Here is a 27,311-nt window from a genome sequence, read left to right as displayed (position 1 = left end):
TAATTTAGAGCAAATAAGTGGTGATATAGAGCAAAGTGGTAATTTAGAGCAGTAAATGGTAATATAAAGCATTGTGTGGTAATAAATAGCATTATATAAAATAGAGCACAGTGGGGTAAAACAGAGCAGTAAATGGTAATATAGAGCAGTAAGTGGTAATATACAGCAGTGTATGGTAAAAAATAGCATTATATGGTTATATAGAATAGTGCTGGGTAATATAGAGCATTGTATGGTAAAATAGAGCGCCGTAAGATAATTTAGAGCAAATAAGTGGTAATATAGAGCAATATGTGGTAATATACAGCAGTAAATGGTAAAATAGAGCAGAGTATGCCACAATAGAACACTGTGGGCTATAATAGATCAGTAGGGGGTAATATAAATCAGTAAATGGTAATATAGAACATTGTGTGGTAATAAATAGCATTATATGGTAAAATAGAGCACTGTGGGGTAATACAGGGGAGTAAATGGTAATATAGAGCACTAAATTACAATATAGAGCAGTAAATGGAAATATATAGCAGTAAATGGTAATATAGAGCAGTAAATGACAATATAGAGCAGTAAATGGTAATGTATAGCAGTAAATAGTAATATAGAGCAGAAAATGACAATATAGAGCAGTAAATTGTCATATAGAGCAGTAAATGGTAATATATTGCAGTAAATGGCGATATATAGCAGTAAATGGTCATATAGAGCAGTATATTGTAATATAGAGCAGTAAATGTTAATTTAGAACATTGTGTGGTAATAAATAGCATTATATGGTAAAATAGAGCACTGTGGGGTTATACAGAGCAGTAAATGGTAATAAAGAGCAGTAAATGACAATATAGAGCAGTAAATGGTAATATATAGCAGTAAATGGTAATATAGAGCAGTAAATGACAATATAGAGCAGTAAATGGTAATATATAGCAATAAATAGTAATATAGAGCAGAAAATGACAATATAGAGCAGTAAATGGTAATATATTGCAGTAAATGGTAATATAGAGCAGTAAATGACAATATAGAGCAGTAAATGGTAATATATAGCAATAAATAGTAATATAGAGCAGAAAATGACAATATAGAGCAGTAAATGGTAATATATTGCAGTAAATAGTAATATAGAGCAGAAAATGACAATATAGAGCAGAAAATGACAATATAGAGCAGTAAATGGTAATATATAGCAGTAAATAGTAATATAGAGCAGAAAATTACAATATAGAGCAGTAAATGGTAATATATTGCAGTAAATAGTAATATAGAGCAGAAAATGACAATATAGAGCAGTAAATGGTAATATATTGCAGTAAATAGTAATATAGAGCAGAAAATGACAATATAGAGCAGTAAATGGTAATATATTGCAGTAAATAGTAATATAGAGCAGAAAATGACAATATAGAGCAGTAAATGGTAATATATAGCAGTAAATAGTAATATAGAGCAGAAAATTACAATATAGAGCAGTAAATGGTAATATATAGCAATAAATAGTAATATAGAGCAGAAAATGACAATATAGAGCAGTAAATGGTAATATATTGCAGTAAATAGTAATATAGAGCAGAAAATGACAATATAGAGCAGAAAATGACAATATAGAGCAGTAAATGGTAATATATAGCAGTAAATAGTAATATAGAGCAGAAAATTACAATATAGAGCAGTAAATGGTAATATATTGCAGTAAATAGTAATATAGAGCAGAAAATGACAATATAGAGCAGAAAATGACAATATAGAGCAGTAAATGGTAATACATTGCAGTAAATAGTAATATAGAGCAGAAAATGACAATATAGAGCAGAAAATGACAATATAGAGCAGTAAATGGTAATATATAGCAGTAAATAGTAATATAGAGCAGAAAATTACAATATAGAGCAGAAAATGACAATATAGAGCAGTAAATGGTAATATATTGCAGTAAACGGCGATATATAGCAGTAAATGGTAATATATTGCAGTAAATAGTAATATAGAGCAGAAAATTACAATATAGAGCAGTAAATGGTAATATATAGCAATAAATAGTAATATAGAGCAGAAAATGACAATATAGAGCAGTAAATGGTAATATACTGCAGTAAATGGCGATATATAGCAGTAAATGGTAATATATAGCATTATGTTTTAATATAGACCAGTGTGTGGTAATATTGAGCAATATATTGTAATATAGAGCAGTCTGGGTTATATAAAGCACTGTGGGTAAAAATGGAGCAGTGCACATAATATTAAGCAGTATATGGTGATAAAGAGCTGTGTGGTTTATTATGGAGTGTGTGGGTGAAAGACAGGAGTAAGGGGTAATGTTCCGATACCTTGTTTTTCTGTTTTCCCACCATCTGCAAGTGTCGCTGTGACAGTCAGGAGGGCTAATAAAGCCACACACACCCACTGCTGCTGCATGCTGGGAAAAATAAAAATAAATGCACATTATGAGTATGGCTCATAATACAATAACACACACAGCTCACAAATATCAACCTGTAAATGCTTCATCAACATACATCCAGAGACCCTCTCTCTCTCTTTTCTCTTATGGTCTTTCTCTCTCTGTGTCTCAGGAGGAAAAGTAAAGGTGGATTGAATAATTAGAAAGCAATTTTATCCCAAACGCTTGGCTGCACTTCAGTTACAGTAGCGGTGCAGCCCATCGGCGACATCACCTCCATTTCAATTACTTATGAGCCTCCCTCTCTCCTTTTCTCTTCCTATTTCTGGTTGGCTGATTTCCTGCTGTGCCCATAAGCATTGGCTCGCTGGACTTTTTTTTTCATAGTTCTGCTTCATGTTAAAGCCATTTTCTCTCATCGGGTGAGTCTCCCAGAAAATGGAAATCTGTCAATAACACGTGTCCAGGTCAAAATTAAGCAAAATATAGCCTACATTGACACATTTGTGTTCACATGTCTCCCAATTTTACATAATCAAGCATCATAACTGAGAGGGACAACAGAGCAGTGTAGAGAAATAAAGAGCAGCATCGGCAATATAGATAAATGTGGAGTAATATAGAGTAGTATACAGGACAAAATGAGGAGAAATGCAAGTGATATAGAGCATTATGGGGTAATAGAGAAGTGTATGGTGTAAAAAAAAACCCTAGCAGTCAAGAATGCTTTTTAATAATTGCAACAACTGCATTAATATTAAAATAATGTCAATTAACCACAATGAACAGCAGATTTACAGTGCTGTTTTTTTTTAAATGCAATTTTCTTTAGTTTAACATTTGCAATAGCGCATTAAAGCTGGCTTACTGTACTTTCACTTTGGTGGATTCTGTCTATGATCACAACAAATACTGCAGACAGTCTGAAATGGCTGAAATTCTGGAAGAAATTTGATTAATTCATTCATTCATTTTCTTTTCGGTTTAGTCCTTTTATTAATCTGGGGTCGCCACAGTGGAATGAACCGCCAACTTATCCAGCATATGTTTTACGCAGATGCCCTTCCAGCTGCAACCCATCACTGGGAAACATCCATACACACTCATTTCACACACATACACAGGCGGAGGAAACCCACGCGAACACGTGGAGAACATGCAATTTCCACACACAAAATGTCAACTGACCCAGCCGAGGCTCGACCCAGCGACCTTAATGCTGTGAGGCGATTGTGCTACTCACTGCACCACCATGACGCCTTTGATTAATACAAAATAATAGTAAATAATGAGTTTTATTATCAAACTGGAATCTGTTTGGTTTGTTCTCATTACCCTCAAGCTAGATTGACCCCTTATAAATGTTTGATGATTGCCTAGGTTAGGAAGCACTGACATTAAATAACAGTATGGTGTATATTGAGCATTTTAGGGTAATATAGAGGACAGAGATAAGAACTGAGCAGTTTGGGGTAATATAGAGCAGAGTTAGTAATATGCATTATGTGGTTATTTAAAGAACCAAGAGGAAACCGATATGCATGAATATAGTGCAGCATGGTATAAAATAAAATTAGCATTAAAGGTGGTAAAGAATTTACTAACAATACTAGTGTAGTTTTAATAATTTTAGTATTTGCCAGTGTTAATATTATAAAAAAAACAGTGTTGTGTTGCACAGGTACAAAACATTCAACGTAAGTTTATTCTGAAAATGTAGCCATATATACCTTTCTGGAGATTGCTAATTATGTAGCCAGAGCTACATTTGGCTGCATTTCGTCTGTAAAAACAAACACTACGGGGCGGTATGATGGCGTTCCTTTTCTCGCTTACTAACTGACCGATTGCCTCCGTGTGGACGGTTTTCCTGCGGTTATCAGTTTGTCTGGTAACTGATATGAAAATAGATGCATGTGCTGCTTCTGAGTGATTCGTCTCATGGTTTCTGTCTCTATCACAGCTAATCACAGTGAAATCACACCTAAAATTGACTGGTTTTGTGGTGCAGGGTGATATGAAGTTTTAAAAAAACTATAATTATAACAGCTATGAAAATAGAGGACACCAGCTGCCCATATGAACTACAATAATGAGAATTTCAGTACAAAATGAGCTGAAGTGTTATGAAAATAATTGCATGTGATGCATCTGAGAGATTCGTCTCATGGTTGCTAACAAAACATACATGAAATGCTATTTATTTAGCTTCTAAGTGATGCATACATCTCAACTGTAATAGATACACTTAACACTGACTGGTTTTGTGGTTCAGGGTGACATATATAAAGCTAAAAAAATCCTTTATAACAGCTATGAGAAATACAGGACTCCAGCTGCAAAACACCCATATGAACTACAATAATGAGAATTTCAGTACAGAATGTGCTGAACTGTTATGAAAATAGATGCATGTGATGCTTCTGAGAGATTCGTCTCATGGTTTCTGTCTCTATCAGAGCTAATCACGGTGGACGTGTCTCTGGCGGGCCGGTGTGAGCAGCAGGCGCTCACACACACCTGAGCTGTTCCACTTCAGTCACACTGTGAAATCGCCAGTGCCACATAATAACCGTGATTTCAGTCAGACGGGCAAAAACCTGCCAATCAAAGACTCATGAGTCATGACATATAAAGCAGTTCGGATCGTTAAAACATAATCTGCCCTCCAAACCCTGATTAGCAACACTGCAAGTGAATCTGTGATATGGGATGAGAGAGAGGATTAGCCTCGAGTGAAGTGACAGGAGCAATGAGATTTGAGGACTAGACAGCAGGCTGAGGTGCCATGTAGAGTCTAATTCAATACCCAGTGTCGACCAAACTCCCGCAAACATGACACATGACTGCATTTGCCTCATACAAATGCAATACTCTCGTATCCCAAACTTTAGATCACTTCAAATACTTGATTAAGACACAGATTGATCTTAATTAATGGTGTATTTTGTAATGTTTTTAATGTGTCTATTTCTTCCTGTTGAGTTTGTGTTTAAGAAAATGCATAATTATTATTATTATTAAAGAAGTTAAATTAAAATGGAATTAATTCAAGCTAACCTGCTTTTTTAATAACACACGTTAGTACATACACAACATATGTGCATTATTAATCAATACAATATAAACTAGGGATGTCCAGATCCGATCATGCAGTTTCAGACTCGATTGGAATTGAACGTTACCTCCCGATCAGGACTTGTATATGCATATATATTCTCATTATTTTTAAGTACTTATAGCTATGCGGTGGCACAGAGTTAGGACTTTTTCTTGGCAAACAGAAACAGCAACGCATGCAGCATGACAACACTTTGTTGCAAAGACGCTATTGGTTAAATGCAGGTGTTGTGCCGCGAATCGCTGCCCTGCCGTGAAATGCACTCCTTTCTGGGAAGTGCATTTGAGGACAATCACCTTCCACTAAACAAAACTAAGGAATTGCAACATACTTTCCTTAGACTTCTTAGTCTACGTTTAACAAAAATGTAATATAATTATTACGATGAATAAAACAAAAACAAGAAGAGAAACTGTTTCTTCGCTCTTCTTTACTCTTTTTTTTTATGTATTATAGAAGCATCATACACTTAAAATCAAATGAATCAGACTTGAGGGCAAAAAAACCTGATCGGGAGATCCCTAATATAAAGCTGCAGTAAGTAGTAGTATGCAGTATATAGTGGTTGAACTAGGTATTGCAGTCTAAATTCAAAATACTGAAGAGGGTTTTTTTTTTTTTCAGCTCGGCATTTCATCCAACAACTGGACGCAGGTTGCCAGATTGATGACACAAAACTAAGCAATAATCAAGCCTTAAAATCCAAACTGGATTTTTATAGCTCTGCATCTCATTTCGGAGGCTGCTACTGTTCTCCATTTTCAGCTACACCCGCATACAGCCTTCAAGACTAAAATTAAATACAGCGTTTTCCTCCAAGGCAACTCAGGGTGCTTAGAGAAGTTTATTTATAATCTAATTTCGAGAGGATCATGTGCTTATGATTGCTTGCGGCTGGTCCCGCATTATTCAATTAATGATTCACCAATCAGATTATTCCTTAGCCACTATAAATACCCTCAGTTTCATATAACAGCCATCTTCGTTTTGAAGAATCGCCCCCTACTCCACCCCACTCCTCCTCCTTTCCTAGATGGGTGGTACGGTGGCCCAGTGGTTAGCACTGTTGTGCCACAGTAAGAAAGTCCCTGGTTCTAGTCCTTACCAAGCCAGCCGACATTTCTGTGCGGAGTTTACACATACTCCCCGTGCTCACGTGGGTTTCCCCCAGGTTCCAAAAACATGCAACTTAAGTTAATTGATAAATCCAAGTCAGAACCATAGACATGCTCCTAGTAAGTAGTTATCTCTTAAGAGCGATCACTATCTGTTCATTAGCTACTACAGCAGGGGAGTTCTCCAGATCTACCTGAGCTCAAACTCCCCTCTCACCCTGCAAACGAGAGGGAGCCTGGGCTCGAGGATCTAATGAGCTCAGAGCTCTCTCAAGGGACAGCACGCCAAACAAGCTTTATTATCAATTATCAGCCAAGTGTGAACTCTTGAAAATAGAATTGATTAAACTGGCAGTGGCCGGAGTTACAGAGATCAAAACAAAGACAGACGTTCCAAAATGGAATGCACATTCTCAAAGCAGAATAACTGACTTCAGCATTGTTCATAAATAAACAAGAATGTCCACTCAGCATGAACATACAATATTCTTAAATATAAGCAAACATGTTATGGTATTTTTACGCTTTACAAGATTTGAAAACTTAAATACAGCACATTTAATACTACATGAGTTTATCCACTGGAAGTAAGCTGTTATTCTGTGAATGTGTGAGACTTCAGATTCATTAGCAGCTACAGGGAGCTAATTAGTGGAATAATAAAGTGCAGTAAATGGTAAAACTTTTGGCGCTACACTCCAGTGTTGGCAAGCGACATCACTTCGCACTATCAAGAAGTAAAACAAGCTGTTTTGTATAGCTATAGTGAACGACAAACACATTAAATGTACAATTGTCTGCATGCATTCCAACATGGAAAACAAGGTGTATATAGTAGTAATGGTTGCCAGCATGTTATTATATGGTTGCTGAGGAGTTCTAGTTGGTCATTAGAGTTTTATAATGTGGTTGCTAAGGAGTTCTAGCTGGTCACTAGGTCATTACTATGTTGTTTTGAAGGAATCCTAGGTGGTTGATGGGGCATTGCTATGTGATTGCTTAAATGTTCTAGGTGGTCACAAGGGCATACTACAACAGAATGTTATTGGTAACGTGCTAAAACTGATACAGCAATTATTATGATTAATGATACAAATAAAAATTATTTAGAAACAAAATGACAAAACATAGTGAATGAACTAATTTTTCCAATGAAAAAAGCTTGCACTGTAAATGCAAGTGCTGATAAACCATACCAATTCAACCATTTCAATTGACTAGACCCATCAAATCGGAATTTTTCCCAATACTGCAAGACAGATATCATGAATATCTTCACGTTTAACCTCTGCAGACCCTAAAGGAAGTCCACTAGTGTCACATGACAAACGACTGGCGCTTTCTTACAAACCCCTCCAGAATGGAGACCTGAGGGGGGTCGTGTGTGTGTGCATGAGTGTGTGCACTGAGGTAAAGCTGTTATCCCGCTCTAACACTCCATTAGCTCATTGATCAGTGTAAAAGCAGGAGGGGGAGAGTGACAGTGTGATCCATCAGAGCGAAACATGCGCGCACACACACACAAAAGAGAGCTGTACTCGTCCTCAATTGACAGATTTCTGTAAGGCTGCTGCATTGGCTCTTAAAGGGACGGCTCACACAGAAAGCCAAACACTGTTATCTTCTACTCAACTACACGTCACACAAAACGAGTGCGATTTTCTTCTGTAAAACATAAGAGTTGCTTTTCTATGGTATGACAGTGAACGGTCAATGATCAATGGCTGTCAAGATCCAAAAGCTCGACAAAATTTTGGGGGTCTGTTCCCAAATAAATCTTTTGTCCAAAAAATAATAATAAAATGCAACATTTAAAGTGCTAGTTCACCCCAAAGTTTAAATTACTCCATACTTTACTCACTCCCATAATCTACCCACCTTAAAAGCTTTATCCTCACACTTCCATGCTGTATAAGTGTTACTTTAGTACTGACTTAAGTAGTGACTTTAGTTTTGAAACTTCCAAAACAACCTAAATCCATCGCCACACTAACCCATACGCCACCAGGGGGTTAACACGTGTCTTATGAAGCAGATCCATGTGTATTAGCAACAAAAATATTTCGTTTTTCTAAATATTTTAAACCCAAATGACTTCCGGCGAGCTGCAAATGCTCAATATGCATGCCTGACATACAATGTTTGACTTATAACACATAGTGGAAGCTCCAGGAATAGACGTCTCACAGAAACCACTTACCACACAGTTTGATTACCATAGAGGATGATGACCGGCACGAAAATGAGTGTTTTAATGTTATATTATAATGATATGCAGTACTGTTTCAATGTGAAGTGCATGTGTCTACCTGTCTTACATCCTATATGTCAGTTGCACATAACGAGCATTCACAGTAAGTCCAAAGTCATTAATTTGAAAAATGTTAATATTTTTGTTACAAAAACACATGAATTGGCCTCATAAGACATGCATTAACCCTCTGGTGGTTTAATTTATGCGTTTTAAAGCTGAAAAATAATGGCCACTATCCAACACAGCATGAACAAGCCCAGATGTAGTCAGCAAACATTTTTGCCCTTGACCAAAAAAGAAGAAAGAAGAAAGTATGGATGTCCAGATCCGATCAGGTGATCGGAAATCTGACCCGATCACGCAGTTTCAGACTCAATTAAAAATTACCTCCCGATCAGGACTCGAATATATATGTTTGTATATATTCTCATTACTTTTTAACACATCTACAGTAATGCAGTGGCACAGAGTTAGACCTCTTTCTTCACTTCACACAGAAACAGCAACATGTGCAGCATGACATCACTTTGTATCAGAGACGCTATTGGTTAAATGCCGGCAAAGTAGAACACGGGAGCAGCTTGAACCGGAAAGCGTGAGTATATCTGCAGTCTGGAGGTATTATAAAGTTGATGATGACGCCATTGCAAACTGTGAGATATGTAAACTTGTGATTGCCTGCCGGGTATTTTAAGTTGAGGTGCTGTTTGTTTTTATATTAGATTGTTTTTATATTTACTGCTGCACTAAAATCCAAAAGTGAAGGACTGATTTTATTTATTGCTTGATTCCGTCATCCTCAACAAGTGTACCAAGACACTCAAAGTCCAGAAAAAACCCCCAAAACATTGTCAAAACAGTCCATGAGGCTTAAGTGATTCATAAAACGCTCCAAGAGCCCTTTCGTGCACCAAAAGAAAACTGTAAAAATGACTGTTTACCTTTGTCCTCCACATCATGTCAATGTGTGCTTTAACTGTGGGAAATGCAATGTTTTTGTGTGTCACTGTTTATTCTAAAGACAATATCTCATAAACTGTTGTTTTGAAACAGTTATTTCGATGCCTTCAAAGTTCCTGAATTGTTTCTCATTTTGCGTGACCTTCTGCTTCAGACATTCAGCCAGTGATGCTGGAAACGAGCTGAGATTTGACTTCAGAAGGACTGGAATTGAGTGTAAGTCTTACGTGCTGCTTTTCTGAAAGCTCTCTGTATGATGCTGTGTTTTCCTCCGCGCTGTGATTGACAGGGTTTTATCCATGCTGAGTTTGGCTTGGAGAGGGAAAAGCTTCACGCCTGATCCAGCTACTCTGACTCAGACCCAAACCCGGATTTGTTGGGTTCTAGGTGTTTGTTTCAGTGATCAGGAGGTGGAGCTTACTGAACCCTGCTGTGATGCAGAAACCAGCCAAAAAGGCATGCAATGCGATCTCCGGAGGAATGAAGCGGAGTAAACAGAGTCTGCATCGAGCACAGTCAACTTTCAATAAATTACTACACTGTACTATACTGTGCCTCCAGCTAACAAGCAACGCTCTCAGAACATTTTGGCATGGCTCTTTAGGAAGCATAAATAAACATTATTTGAGTAACTTTGAGACCTGGAGCCTGGTTTCTAAAACATGCATACACACAGATTTAACTTTAGAGTGTATGTCCACTAAATTCCAATCTAATTAATAAATAAGTCTGCAAGCAGCGATGAAAGGGACCTCGCACTCAGGCTTACCCCCTCCCAGTGGCCTTAGGGTGACAGAAAACTGGACAATTATAATTTAAGCTGATTAACATAAAAATCCCGAAAAAAAAATCACAGATTTATGCCTAACTTCCTTCTGTCAGCAGGTGGCGCTATGACTGTGACTCAATATTGGCATGTAGATGTCTTCAGGAGAGAAATCTCCTCGAACGTGAATTTTCAGGCAGATCGTACATTGTTTGGCTGAGGTATAAGTGCTTCCTCTTCCATGGTGATACACTGAACTGTCAGTCCGCCACGGACACGCCCTTCGACAAAAACTGTAGATCTTCACAATTTCACATCACAAAAGGTCTTTGGATCAAACTGAGAAAACTTGGATTTAATCTGCTAAAACTTCTAGGAGGAGTTTGTTACACTGTAAAACAGGTCATTTCCTGTTGCCCGCAGGTGGCGCTATAACTGTAATTGGCATTTCGTGGCAAAACATCAAAGTTTGTGAGGCCGCCTCATACACACCCTTAGATGAAAACTCTAGATCTTCAAAATTTTACTTCGCCAAGGCCTTTAGCAATGGCCGATTTTGATGTAGATCTGATAAAATCCCTAGAAGGAGTTCATTAAAATACAATGCCTGAAAACGGCACTTTTTTGGCAGAGGAAGTTAAATATATCTGGCATCCTGTTTGGTTTGAGATTTTGCTCCAAGAGACTTTTTTGTAGGTATTGGCATGTTTGATGTGTGTGCCAATTTTTGTATGTGTGCATGACACGTAGCTTAGGGGCCACTCCATCAAAGTGCATAGGTGGCGATATCGAGCCATTTTGCTACACCCACTTCTGAAACCCATAACAAACGAAAATTTTCGTAATATAATTTTACATAAATAATAATACTAAACGAAGCAATTCCAATAGGGTCCCTAAAAATGGTTTTAACTTTAAATAATTGGATAGATGTGAGTTTGGAGACTTTAAATAATGAAATGGTTAATTAACAGATGTAAATGTTGCTGAAAACATGTAGAAGTTATGTTGAATTAGCTTAATAAAGAAGGCCTGGTTTTACTGCTATAAAAAAATAAAGATCTCAGCATAAATGAGCACACCCCCTGTTGAAAATAAATATTTTTTAGATTTTTCATTGAATATAGATATATATGAAAAAAATAAGAGTTTGGTCACCAAACATCTTTAAAAATAATAAGATAACACATTTAAATTCAAACGAGTTATTGCAAAAAAAATATGAACTACAAAATTTAAACAAACTGTTATACGTTTTATGTTTCTCTAGATTTTTCCAGTGTATTTCAAATATATTTAATATTTAACCACATATTGCATCTGCGCATACGTGCAGAAACCACTCCTGCGCACTGCTCCTGCTCTGTTGTGAATCCCAGTTGTTTACATGCACGCAAATATAAAATTAAAAATAAAAAATGCGCCGCTCATGAGCTGTGAATAACATAACCTTAATTCTTGGCCAATAGTTGTTATATTTTGTATTCTATAGAACTGTTATTAATATTCATGCAAAAGATTTCTTAAGTGATCTTAGCATAGCACTCCTGTTGTGTCTTTACATTGTTTTCCAGTTACATTTAAGATAAGATTTTTGTTATTTAGAATAATAATAATAATTGTATTTATTTATAATAAAAATTAATTGTTATATTTATTGAAAATCAATAAAAATGTTTATATTTCTTTAGAAATATTTTATTTTAAGGGGGTTGCTACAATAAGCTATATAACGATATAGTTAACGATATGGTTGTATGACGATATAGTTGACGATATGGATGTATGACGATAAAGTTGACGATATGGTTGTATGACGATATAGTTGACGATATGGATGTATGACGATATAGTTGACGATATGGATGTATGACGATATAGTTGACGATATGGATGTATGACGATATAGTTGACGATATGGTTGTATGACGATATAGTTGACGATATGGTTGTATGACGATATAGTTGACGATATGGATGTATGACGATATAGTTGACGATATGGTTGTATGACGATATAGTTGACGATATGGATGTATGACGATTTAGTTGACGATATGGTTGTATGACGATATAGTTGATGATATGGTTGTATGACGATATAGTTGACGATATGGATGTATGACGATAAAGTTGACGATATGGTTGTATGACGATATAGTTGACGATATGGATGTATGACGATATAGTTGACGATATGGATGTATGACGATATAGTTGACGATATGGTTGTATGACGATATAGTTGATGATATGGTTGTATGACGATATAGTTGATGATATGGTTGTATGACGATATAGTTGATGATATGGTTGTATGACGATATAGTTGATGATATGGTTGTATGACGATATAGTTGACGATATGGATGTATGACGATAAAGTTGACGATATGGTTGTATGACGATATAGTTGACGATATGGATGTATGACGATATAGTTGACGATATGGATGTATGACGATATAGTTGACAATATGGTTGTATGACGATATAGTTGATGATATGGATGTATGACGATATAGTTGACGATATGGATGTATGACGATTTAGTTGACGATATGGATGTATGACGATATAGTTGACGATATGGTTGTATGACGATATAGTTGATGATATGGTTGTATGACGATATAGTTGACGATATGGATGTATGACGATAAAGTTGACGATATGGTTGTATGACGATATAGTTGACGATATGGATGTATGATGATATAGTTGACGATATGGATGTATGACGATATAGTTGACGATATGGTTGTATGACGATATAGTTGATGATATGGTTGTATGACGATATAGTTGACGATATGGATGTATGACGATATAGTTGACGATATGGTTGTATGACGATATAGTTGATGATATGGTTGTATGACGATATAGTTGACGATATGGTTGTATGACAATATAGTTGACGATATGGATGTATGACGATAAAGTTGACGATATGGTTGTATGACAATATAGTTGACAATATGGTTGTATGACGATAAAGTTGATGATATGGTTGTATGATGAAATTAACTAATATTTCTGTGTGTGCGTGCGAACATGCACGTTTATTATCTATATACATATTCTGGAAAAACATTAAACAAAGTTCTAAGAACTGTAGGAAACAGATTTTCTGACTGGCAGCTGGTTACAGTGTAGTGATGTTCATGTGCGCTCATCGCATTAAAAAATCATTCAGACATGACTTGAAGGAAGATGTGCAAGAACAGAGGAAATGTGAATCTACAAAGTATACTTGAAAACTTGTCTACACAGAGTCGCTTCTATTGTTAACACACACAAGACTGTCAACAAGTCATCTTATAGAGAATAAAACCATTGAAGGAACATATCTGAATGTGTGTGTGTGTGGAAGAGTGTGTCAATGTGTATGAGTTGGTATGTGCGTGAGTGAATGGGTGTCTAAGTGTAAGTGAGTGTGTGTTTGTATGCGTGTGTGTGGGAGTGAGCCTGTCTAAGTGTGTGTCCAAGTGAGTGTGTGCGTGAGTGAGTGTGTCTGAGTGAGCATGCGAGAGTGTGTGTGCGCGCGAGTGTGTTTCTGTGTGAATTTCTGTTCAATCTGCCGCTTTATTTAGTGATATTTATAGTAAGAGAATCACAGACGGGCTGAGAGCAGCTCTGAGATTTACTGTTCAGGGGCTGAAATCTATAAACATAATATAAATATTAAAGAACTATCAACAGCACCACATACACACACACACAGAGAGAGAGAGAGAGAGAGACAGACAGACAGATATGACATGAATCATGCAGAAATGAACATGTATTGCAAGCCAAATTCATAAGTAAATATTCATCATTCTGTGTGAATTACTAGTCTTCCTCAGACAACAGATATGATCACATTACACCTCTCAGATGAGGCAATAAATAATACATTTAAATATTAAATTTACTCAAGAAAATCAAACTCACTGATATGAAGCTAGCATGTAAATCCACAATAATAGCACATCTCTCTTAGAGAAACTCCAACTAGGGCTGCAACAATATGGTCATTTTAGTAATCATTCTTTTATTTTCCTTCAGCTTAGTCTCTCCCTTTAGCAACAGTGGAATGAACTACCTACTATTCCAGTATATCCCATGTTAGCAAGTTAGTCCTCCCTGTGAAATCTCATAACACCCCCATGCATTCCTGAGTATGTCCCATACAGATGAGTGGGCACCCTGTCATCTCTCTGACTCTTGAACCAGGTCGCACATTTCCACTAGAGACACTTTCTTCATCTCTCCATGTCTCTTGTAAAAATTGTGTATTTCAAATTGTGCTTCATCCAGGTGAGTGGGCTTGACCTGTAGTAACACTGTAGAAACACCCCTCTTTCTTATGCACCTGACATTTTATCTAAACTCCATCAACTCCAACTCAATAAGGAAAATGATGTTTAGTATAAATGTACCACAATCATGTTGCACTGCTTACTTTAACCTTCAATAACTCCCCTGCACAACATTGTTCAGTCTCGTGTAAAATTATAGCCTGTCTTATGTGTATAGTTCAGTATCTTATGTGTATAGTCAAGTCTTGTGTATAGTCGAGTCCTATGTATATAGTTAAGTCTTGTGTATAGTCAAGTCTTGTGTATAGTCAAGTCTTATGTGTATAGTTAAGTATCGTATGTGTATAGTTAAGTATTTTAAGTGTATAGTTAAGTGTCTTATGTGTATAGTTAAATATCTTATGTGTATAGTTAGGTTTCTTTTGTGTATAGTTAAGTATCATATGTGTATAGTTAAGTATCTTAAGTGTATAGTTAAGTGTCTTATGTGTATAGTTAAATATCTTATGTGTATAGTTAAGTCTCTTGTGTATAGTTAAGTATCATATGTGTATAGTTAAGTATCTTAAGTGTATAGTTAAGTGTCTTATGTGTATAGTTAAATATCTTATGTGTATAGTTAAGTCTCTTTTGTGTATAGTTAAGTATCATATGTGTATAGTTAAATATCTTATGTGTATAGTTAAGTATCATATGTGTATAGTTAAATAGCTTATGTGTATAGCTATGTATCTTACAGTATATGTGAGTTATGCATATGCATTTTTTAATTAGCTCTTATCTCCAGTGTTGTTTGTATTTATTTTATGCAGCACCGTTGTCCTGCGAGACACATTTCGTTCCTCTGTATGTCCACAGATGTAGCGGAATGACAATAAAGCTCGACTTGACTTGATATGTTTTACGCAGCAAATGCCCGTCCAGCTGCAACCCAGAACGGGAAACACCCATACATACACTCATACACTACGGCCACTTTAATTCATTTTAATTCCCCTATAGAGCATGTGTTTGGACTGTGGGGGAAACTGGAGCACCCAGAGGAAACCCACGCAAACTCCACACATAAATGCCAACTGGTCCAGCCGGGGCTCCAACCAGCAACCTTCTTGCTAACCACTGAGGCCCATTTTAGTAATCAATTATCTAACTGTTATTATATTGATTAATCAGATTATTCTACTTATTAATCCGTATGTTTCTAATATTCAGAAATGATTCTATGTTGACAGTACATAATGTTTTACTAGTTATTTTGCAAGACACTAGTTTTCAGCTCAAGGTGTCATTTAAAAGCTTAACTAGGTTAAATAGGGTAAAGTTAGGGTAATGAGGCATGTCATTGTATAATAGTAGTTTGTTCTGTAGACAAAAAAAAAAAATGTAGACAAATTAAAAAAAATTTAAGGGGGCTAACAATATTGAACTTAAAGGTGCAGTAGGTCACCTGCCAAAATGCTAACTGTTTAGCATAATATTTTTTAAAATACAATCCCTCCCCTGTCGTCCAAAGTCACGCCTACTGAAACACGAACACGCCCATTAAAGATGACAGTAGACAACCCACTAGATCATGTCATTCACCAGTTAGAAAACTTTCAGTTGTGTAGTTAGCAAGCAGAACTTGTCATAATGTGCAATATTTTATGCATGCAAGGATCGCTGGTCTCACTCTCTCACACTTTGTCCTAAAGTGACTACTGTATGCTTAGTGCACGTGCAAATGGCGGATCTGCATGAACAGAGGTGCGCGGTTGTACAAATCTACATGTGTTGACAGGCAGTTTGGGCTACTTATCAGAATTATCGCCCTGACAATTTTTAATTGGATGAACATTTTTTTAGTCTTATAAAAATACATATAAACACATTTAGATCATTTACTTTAATCAGTACTATTGGAATGTGAAGAGACTTTCAACCAGCACAACAATACATGTTTCTGAAGACAATCACCTACTGCACCTTTAAGTTTGATTTTATTTTTTTAAAAACTACTTTTATTCCAGCCAAACTAAAATAAATAAAACTTTTTCTCCAATATAAGAGAAAGTACAGTGAAAAACTTTGCTTTCTCCTTTAAACAGCACTTGGGAAACATTTGAGAAGGGAAATATCACAGTACATACTTTAGCCTTAAAAATGCCTCTCAAACAAACAAAACAAACCAAACTTTAATATTTACCGTCAAGAGTGTGTGTAAGCCCTGACCTGCATGCAGCATTAATGAAACTAAAGGAGATTCCCCAGTTTGTCTGCAGTGTTAATACTTCAGGTCAGGGTAAACACAAATCAAACAATCAGACTGATGAGAGAGAAACCCTGAGTCCTGAAACACACACACGCAGCCTGTAGACACTAAGCCTGTAGACTTACACACTCAGACAGATGGAACTGCCCCGGATAAAGCCGCCGGGTCTCCGATAAACCTGCCAGGCACCTGTAATCCCAAATCACTTTCACACATATTTATACACACACACACACACACACACACACACACACACACACTCAGCTCATAGCCAGCAAAACCCTCTCAAATGGAAAATAAATGGGATGTGTGTTGCAAATCGACTTTTTGACATTCGCGTCTTTCCATGAATTTCACTCCACAGAAAAGTTCAGCCCAAGGGACGGAGTATTAGCACACACACACCCCCGAAAACATCTTTCAGAATAATCCAGAAAGCACAGCATCACCAAAGACGATCCACCTCACCTCACACAACCCCTCCAACACACAACTGCACAGCGTACACAAACACGCCACTCATATGAGCACACTATAGTTCACATCATGCAGTGCATTTATTCTTCATAATAACACTAACACAATAAAAACAACCTCGCATTAAAAATCTTTTCAGGCATAAGTGTTTTAGAGAGTCACTCAAAAGGGTCTCACTGAGTAATTGTGCTATATTTTACACAAACTTTCCTCATTGAGTGAAACAATTTTACTCCCTGCACACTATTTTGTCAGTCACATTACATCATTAATTAAATCCTCAATCGTTAAAAACAATCCAATCCATCATAAGGGATATCACATCCACCAACAAAAACATTATCCCAATAATCAAGAGAGTTGCCATTGATATGCAGTGTTGGGTGTAATTAGTTACTCACTGAAAAATGAAGGTATTACTTTCAGTTTTAAGGTAACTTAATTAATTACTTATAATATACTTGCCTAAAATACAAGAATTATAAATAAGATTAAATTATAATTTTAATAATATAATTAAATAAAATATAAATTTACCAGTTCTCTATATATCAGGGGTGCTTAGCCCTGTTCCTGGAGATCTTCCTTCCTGCAGACTTCAGTTGCAACTCATATCAAACACACCTGCCTGTAATTAGCCAGTGCTGTTCATGTCCTAATTAATTGGTTCATGTGTGCTTGATCAGGGTGTGAGCTGAACTGTAGGAAGGGAGATCTCCTGGAACAGGGTTGAGCGGCCCTGATATAAATCAATTCAGAGAAGCAGAGTATTATATACTTCGCAGAACAATTATATTAAACTAAAGACAATTAATGAGAATTTTAGTTTAGGACACTAGTTCATGACAATATAAGATGTACATTCAGAAAGCAGCGTAATTGTGTGTGTGTGTCAGTGGTGGTTCTACACCAGAGTAAAGCTGCAGTCACACTTGGCTTTTCCTCCCATAGACTTCCATTCATACGCACACGAATACGTCAGACCGGAAACGCAGGGTCATGCGTTAAGTTTCGCAGGTTGCTGTGGTGCAAAGTTCAAGCTTGGTGAACTCTAACTTGCGAAATCGCATCACTTGACTGCATGAGACCAATAGAGGATCAAAACATGACCTCTCTGGACAGAAATTTAAAACATGGAGCAATCGCTCGCTTTTTTTAATGTCTAATCATCTTGTTTAATCCCGCCCCTTTTCGCAGCGCCGTACGACAGAATTTCGCACACACAAAGCCGAGTGTGACCTTAGCTTAACTGGGGGCCACTTGTATTGTTAGGGGGCACACTTTAACATGCATCACAAACTCATTCATTTATTTTATTTTCAGCGTAGTTCCTTTATTAATCCGGGGTCGCCACAGGGGAATGAACCGCCAACTTATCCAGCACATGTTTTATGCAGCAGATGCACTTTCAGCCACAACCCATCTCTGGGAAACATCCATACACACTCATTCACGACGGACAATTTAGCCTGCCCAATTCACCTGTACTGCATGTCTTTGGACTGTGGGGGAAACCGGAGCACCCGGAGGAAACTCACGCGAACGCAGGGAGAACATGCAAACTCCACACAGAAACGCTAACTGACCCAGCTGAGGCTCGAACCAGCGACCTTCTTGCTGTGAGGCGACAGCACTACCACTGCGTTGCCTAAATCACAAACTAATTAAACAATTATTCGAAGTCATTTTTTTCATGCATTACTCTGCAGTCTTTAAAAACAAGCTAATTTAAAAAACTTTAAATAATCTTCCATGTTAATTTATTTGAAGAGTCACTTTGTATTGTAGGATAACACATTTTTAACATTCAAGTACATCAAGGATTTGCGCTTTTGCACCTGTAAACTTTAACAGATCCAGTTGAAGTCATTATTTATGCCCTCCTGTTAATTTAAAATAATGGTTTCCAAGTGATCTTTAACAAACCAAGGGAACTTTCTGGAGTCATAAGTCTTATTTATTACAATTTGTATTGAATAAAAACAGTGTTTAATTGTAAAAAAACATTAAGGTCAGTATTATTAGCCTCCTTAAGAAATATTTACTGTGTATTTTTGATTGTCTAGTCAACAAACCAGTTATACAATAACTTTCCTAGCTAACATAACCGAGTTAAGTCTTTAAATTACACTTTAATCTGAACACAACTATCTTGCAAAATAACTAGTCAAATATTATGCACTGACTGTCACCAGGGGAAAGACAAAATAAGTAGCTATTAGAAAATAGTTCAACTAATATGTTTAAAAACGTGTTGTAAATAAATGATGTGTTGAAGACTCCTGCTTTACATCACTAATGAAAACAAAAATGAAGGCAAAACTAAACGAGTTGACTATTACTTTTACAAGAGCGTGACTGAAAACTACATCTCATCAATGTTACATCTGTTCTCCGGTACTTGCAGACTGTAAATTCAAGACTGCATTTCCTAACGTAAAACTATGCACACTCAATTTCTAATTAATAACAGCCTCTGCATAGCCGAGGACTTTCTATATTAAAAGTGTTACAGTCACTATTGAAAGCAGAAGGGTAATATAATTAACAGTGGACATTCTGATGACAGTGGACGACTGAAATTGATGTTTTCTTATTACCAGTGTCAATGCGGGGCTTAACTTCTCACGAACTAATGCACGCAGCACCGTCAATGTCAAGGGAAAGCAAAGAGAGCGAGTGAGCACGACACAGAGTGTACGAAAGAGGCCTCAGTCATTTCTCCGTCTGCCACCGATGGCTGATCTCGCTTCCCCGTGGCGTTTTAGTTGTAACACAAAAATAACCGTCCAAATTTAGGGGGGGCCGAGCTTTGACACAGGGTTCCCCCCCTTGAATCGCCACTGGTGTGTGTGTGTGTGTTTAGTTTATCAATTCCCCTATAACGCATGTCTTTGTGCTGTGGGGGAAAACGGAGCACCCGGAGGAAACCCACGCCAACACGGGGAGAACATGCAAACTTCACACAGAAATGCCAAGCCGGGACTCGAACCAGCGACGTTCTTGCTTTGGACTAAGCCGAAGGAAAATGAATGAATGGATGTTAGTAATTAGGGTACTGCAGTCTGATTGTTCTACAAGGTTGGCAGAAGTGTTCTACCTAGTTATGAGGGCAAGCTGCTACAGTGTCTTTCGGGTCATATGGCATTGCAATATGGTTGCTAAGGTGGTTTAGATAGTTGCTATGCTTCTTTTAAACATGCTTTTGTAGAGCAATGTAGATTATTATGGTTTAGAACATCTATTGTTGCGTAATGCACACTGCTTCACATACTATATTTGAAAACAGCAGGAAGTACAGTGAGGCGCTTTGTTTTTTATATATATATACTGGCACCAACACAATGAAAACTTATTTAAATAACAGCCTTTAGCGGCGACGTCTTTAGCATCTCCGTAGCCCAGATCACAATTCCTCGGCATCATTATTTAGACGTTACGCGTTGGATTGTCTTGTGAGTTTTTCTCGGGATGATGACAGATGGTGCTTTTGGAAGCAGGTGCGTGAACAAAGCAATTACATCCAAAATAGAGCAACGGCTTCATCATTAACACCCCCACCCACATCCCCTCACCTCTTCATCCTTAAAACACCACCGCGTTCAGGGCTTTTGAAAGTTTTCTCCTGGTTATGTAAAATGATTCACGGCATTCCCTGCAGTGTTTGTGAGTTAACAGAGAACAAAGTGAGAAGTTAACTTGCAAACAAAAGGCCAGTTTAGTGGCGCTGAGAGATCTCCCACCTGCTCCAGATCAGTGTTCGCACCTGTGTTAGATCAGCTGTTACACTATATTAGAGGTGGGACAAAATATTGATATGCTGATTTATCATAATAATTCTGGCAGCGATACATTATCGATACTCTGGTGCCTAGTATTGATATTTATGTAAATTAATTAATTAATCAGTCTTACAATGCAGCCCTTTACTGCCTTGGCTGCAGTACGCCCAGCTGCCTCCAGGTGACAAAAACCAGGGCTAAGCATAAATGTTTCTATGTTTATATCAAATAAGTTAGCCAAGTTGGCCGCACGATGGCTCAGTGGTTAGCACTGTCGCCTCACAGTAAGAAGGTCACTGGTTCCCAGCTGGGCCAGTTGGGGTTTTCTCTCATTATTTAGTTGATTCTGATTTTGTGTTTCTTTCTGGTCTTTCCCGCTGTCAACGGAGCAATGCAGCAAAATGACAAAGAAAGCTGATCCTGATTGGCCCTGGTGCATGCATTTGAAATGCGTATTGGCTCACAGAAAGCCAATATAGAGTCCAGCTAGAGTTTGACTTTGTAGATAAAACCTTTTTTGTCTTTTTAATAAAAAGAATGTGAACAATTAAAAAAAACATCACATAATGTAAATAATTTGTCATTTAATAAGAATTGGTGAATAACTCAATTTTGATAAAAATGTAAGCTAGAACCTAATAATTCTAAGGTGACGATTTAATACACAATATTGTAGAGCGTTACTTGTTATCTACTGCTTTCAAAGCACTGCTTGATGAATCTTCAGGAATCTTTTGTTTGTTTTGTATCAAATTAGTAGTCATGTGACTCGTGTAATTCGTCATAAATTGAGCTTTGCTACATCACAACTGTTTCAAAATTTTTAAAAAATTCTCTGTTTGTCCACTGGGAGGCGATCTGTGTAATACTATAAAATCCACATGAATCATGCTTGTTTGCTCAGATCGCTCCAGTGGTGAATCACACGGTTTTTATAGGTATTACCCAATTCTGTTTCATTTTTACGAGTTTGTAGAAGCTTTCATGACTTTTAATACTTTAACGTTGGCCTGTTTAGCAGAGACCAGGATGAAATTTATCTGAACTGTTTTCCCAGGTAGTTTTATCATAGTGTCATTGCAATACTAATACGATTAGGATTAATTTTACTTTGTGGGTTTTTTGTACTTTGTAAAGATCAATATTAAACAAATTTCGAGGTGCATGTGCTCATGATTGACCCAGCTGGTCCACATTAGCTAATCACAATCCTCCAATCAAAGGATCCCAAGTCACTATATATATCCTCATTTACTTTCTACAACTATCTTCGTCCGGTAGAAACCCCCTTTCCTCCTCTTCTTCCACCTTTATCCAGAATGGGCAGCATGTCGTCCCAGTGACTAGCACTGTGCCTTACAGCAAGAATACCCCTGGTTCCGGGTCGTCACCGGGCCATCTGGTATTTCTGGTACTTCTCTCTTTTTTTTAAAAATGTCTTACTCTCAGGAAGTCCACCTTAGCCTCAGCAGCGGGGGAGTTTTGAGATCGACCTAAGCTCAATCTCCCCTTGCCCTGCGAAAGAGGGAGCCCTGGGCTCGAGGATCCCTTGAGCTCAGGGCTCTCTCCTGGGACAGCAAGCCAAACAAGCAATTCATAAAATCATGAGTTAAGTGTGAACTCTTGAAGTTCATTCATTCGTTCATTTTCTTTTCGGCTTTGTCCCTTTATTAATCAGGGGTCGCGACAGTTGTATGAACCGCCAAATTAGCATATGTTTTACGCAGAGGATGTTACAGCCACAACCCACCACTGGGAAACACCTATACACACTTACATTCACACACATACACTATTGCCAATGTAGCTTATTCAATTTCCCTATAGTGCATGTGTTTGGACTGTGGGAGAAACCGGAGTACCCAGAGGAAACCCACGCCAACACGGGCAGCACATGCAAACTCCACACAGAAATGCCAACTGGCCCAGCTGGAGCTTGAACCAGCGACCTTCTTGCTAGGAGGCTATCATGCTACCCACTGCGCCACCGTGCTGCCAACTCTTGAAGTTTTCATTTTAAATTTTAGTTGGTTATATTTATTATAACATTATTTTTATGTTTACGTTAGCGATAAAAAGCATGAAACTGGCATGATGGTCCAGTGGTTTTGTTAACACAGCACCCCCTGCAGTCGAAATAACAAAATAAAGGCAGCAGAAAAAATAATAATAAATATCGCCTGTGCATTTTATCATACACTATCCATATCAACACTGAGGGCAAGGATTTCAGCGTAAACGCCAAGGGGCTGAGGCCTTTCAGACAGTTTCTTAAATCAAGCAGAAAACAGCCGGCGTAAGACCAACATTCATCACACACACTGCAATCTATGAAGAAAGAAAGCACTGGAGAAACGCAATTTCTGAAATTCAGAGAAAGACGAGAAATACAGCCCTTATTAGTGTTTATTGAGCCTGTCAGGCTTTCTACGCCTCTTGCCTACACACACACATCCAGGCGTAAGTGCTTGTCTTGCCCATGTTTTTAAGTTTGATTGCACTCAGAAATGTCAGAAGAGTTTTTCTCACAGGCCTGGGTTGTTTTATTTAGCACAATTAGCAACTCAACGATCTCAAACTCTAAAATACACACGCCTGATAGACACAAGTGTGGCATTACATTTGCATTTATTCATTACATTGTAAATAATACTTGATGAGCGCCATCTGTGCATGTGCACGAAACATTTTACCACTGCGTCCAGTTTATTTTACGACACGTCAATTTCTGTTATTATTAGCAGATAGAGAGGAATAATTATAGCAATAACTTTTAAAAAATGTATAAATCAATTAATTTAATATAAAATAACCAACTGCAGTAAACTGTACAACTATTCGTCCTTTATAGCAGATAACAAATAACAATTTTAAGCAGTATAACAAGCTGAACTGTACAGCTAAAACTACTCATTAATAAATTATGTATTTGAGTCTTAAATGGCCATGTTTGACGAAAAACTGTCAAATTATTAATTACAATTAATCATATCCAAAATATAAGTGTGTATTTACATAGTATACATTTATTATCTCTATATAATTACACACACAAAAATATATACAACAAATATAGTTGCATATACATTTCTACTGTATTTAAATATTAACTATATAAATAAAGTGTGCAAATTCACAGTAAATTTGCACAGTATACTAATCATGGGACTATAACCGTTTTCAAGGTATACTGCGGTTTGGGAATTCAAGGTTTTAAAATCAAATGTTCTGCTATAGCTTTCCTAAGGCATGTGTATGTTTTTTTTATTAAAGTTTTTTTTTTGGACAACAGTATCTCCAGTAGAAAACATATCCAAAGATGTTGTTTTAAACTTGAAATACATCTTGTTTTTGAATCATTTAGCCTGACATGTTTACTGTTCCAAAATATTATAAATGTTTCTCAAAATAAATAAAATATATTGTGTTCAAAGAGGAAAAGGGGTTTTTTTTACCCAGAAATTTAGAAAGAGCATATTTTATAGGTGTAAATCACAGTATTGTTTATGAAAGGTTATCATATCGTCAGAATCTCACACTGGCCCATGCCTACAGTATACACACATGTACTATCAAAATACAAACTTTTATTTTGAATTAATCATTTGACAACTTTAATAAAAGATAACATTTAAAATTAGGTCAGTTCAGACAAATTGCATCCATTATGGCTTCTGAATACACTGATTGGTTTTTGTATTTTTGTATTTGTAATGTAACATGTATTTTTGTATGGCACATTTTTTGTGGATGGTCATACACCCAAAGCACTTCACGATCATGAAGGGGGTCTCACAACACCACCACCAGTGTATAGCTCCACTTGGATGATGTGACGGCAGCCACAGGACAATGGCGCCAGTGCGCTCACCACACACCAGCTATAGGTGGAGTGGAGACACAGTGATGGAGCCAATTCAGTGGATGGGGATGATTGTGAGGCCATAATGCGTAAGGGCCAATGGAGGAAATTTGGCCAGGACACCTGGGTTACAACCCTACTCTTTAGAAGAAGTGCCATGGGATTTTAAATGACCACAGAGAGTCAGGACCTCAGATTAATGTCTCATCTGAAAGACGGCGCTCACTGACAGACACTGACTAGTGTCACCTTCACTATACTGGGGCATTAGGACTCACACAGACCACAGGTTGAGCGCCCCCTGCTGCCCTCACTAACTCCATTTCCAACAGCAACCTAGTTTTCCCATGTGGTCTCCCATCCAGATACTGACCAGGCTCAGCCCTGCTTAGCTTCAGTGAGTAACCAGTATTTAATAATGTAATGTATTTAACTTACAGATTAATTATTGAGAAACTAGAGTAAAGCATCTATGATAAATGCAGTTGAAGGCAAAATTATTAGTGAAATTTCTATTATTTTTCAAATATTCCTCAACAAGAAAGCATCTTGGATAATAGTTTTTTCTTTTAGTATGGCAAAAATAGTTTGCCAAAAAAAAAAGCAGTTTTTAACTTTTTAAAGATATTTTTAAGGTCATTGTCATTAGCCTCCTTCACTTGCTCTTTTAACTAGTCAACACTAGATCCATTCCAGAGTGCGCTATTTATTTTCTCATTAATTTATTCAATTTCTTTTCGGCTTAGTCCCTTTATTAATCCGGGGTTGCCACAGCGGAATAAACCGACAACATACCCAGCACCTTTTTACGCAGTGGATGCCCTTCCAGCCCATCTCTGGGAAACAACCATACACACTCATACACTACAGACAATTTAGCCTACCCAATTCACCTATACCGCATGCCTTTGGACTGTGGGGGAAACCAGAGCACCGGTAGGAAACCCACGCGAACACAAGGAGAACATGCAAACTCCACACTGAAATGCCAACTGACCCAGCCGAGGCTCGAACCACCAACCTTCTTGCTGTGAGGCAACAGCACTGCCTACTGCGCCACCTTATTTATTTTCCGTTGCTTTTTAAAATGTCTTGTAAAGTTGCCTCTTTTTTTTATGTTTTCTACTCAATTGTTTTCATTTTTCTATACAGCACTTTGGTTCCACATGTGCTGTTGAAAGTGCTTTATATAAATCGAGTTGAGTAATTAACCTAGTTAAGCCTTTAAATTGCTCTTTAAGCTGAATACTAGCATCTTGCAGAATTACTAGTAAAGTATTATGCACTGTCATCATGACAAAGACAAAAGAAAAGATAGTTATTAGGAATTCATTCATTCATTTTCCTTCGGCTTAGTCCCTTCCTCATCAGGGGTCGCCACAGCAAACATATACACATTCCGGCATATGTTTTACACAGCAGATGCCTTTCCAGCTGCAACCCAGTACTGGGAAACACCTATGCACCCTCATACACTACGGCCAATTTAGTTCATCAAGTCTCATCAATTACTGTGGGGGAAACCGAAGCACCCAGAGGAAACCCACGGCAACACGGGGAGAACATGCAAACTCCACACAGAAATGCCAACTGACCCAGCCAAAAGTCAAACCAGCGACGTTCTTGCTGTAAGGTGACATTGCTAACCACTGAGCCACCATAGTAAGTACTTATTAAATTAATTAATACTCTCTGTTAACCAGCACTTGAGAAACATTTGTAAATTTAACAGGACGGCGAATAATTTTGTCGTCAGCTGTATAAGACCAAACACTGCCCACCAAAGCAAAATAAATAAACAAATAAAAGGATCACCAAGCTGCACCTCCAAACACCTTGGCAGCATTATGCATGAGCTCCTCTTTTTTTGTGGGCTTCATACCCCGCTGTTGTTTGGGATGCTGGACTCTCAGCCGTATATATAAACGGAGGAGTTGCGTTATTTTTGGTCAGAGTGTAAAGAAGCAGAAGAAAGCAAGCGACACAAAGGCCCAGAAAGAGTGGGTGTCTCTTTA

General features: G+C 37.4%; 1 protein-coding gene across 1 annotated transcript in view; it reads right to left on the bottom strand.

The window, feature by feature from the left end:
• The window catches only part of ptn (pleiotrophin), a 79,010-nt gene that overhangs the window by 27,404 nt on the left and 24,295 nt on the right, over positions 1 to 27,311 (bottom strand). The window contains exon 2 of the mRNA XM_056456262.1: positions 2,328 to 2,416. Coding sequence (XP_056312237.1) covers positions 2,328 to 2,415 — 88 coding nt within the window. The 5' untranslated portion in view covers position 2,416. The remainder of the gene's footprint in view (positions 1 to 2,327; positions 2,417 to 27,311) is intronic.

Source organism: Danio aesculapii, chromosome 4 (assembly GCF_903798145.1).
Source record: "Danio aesculapii chromosome 4, fDanAes4.1, whole genome shotgun sequence".
In the NCBI taxonomy this organism is placed as follows: domain Eukaryota; kingdom Metazoa; phylum Chordata; class Actinopteri; order Cypriniformes; family Danionidae; genus Danio; species Danio aesculapii.
Note: the sequence above shows the minus strand (reverse complement) of the source record. Positions and strands in the feature narration are given on the sequence as shown.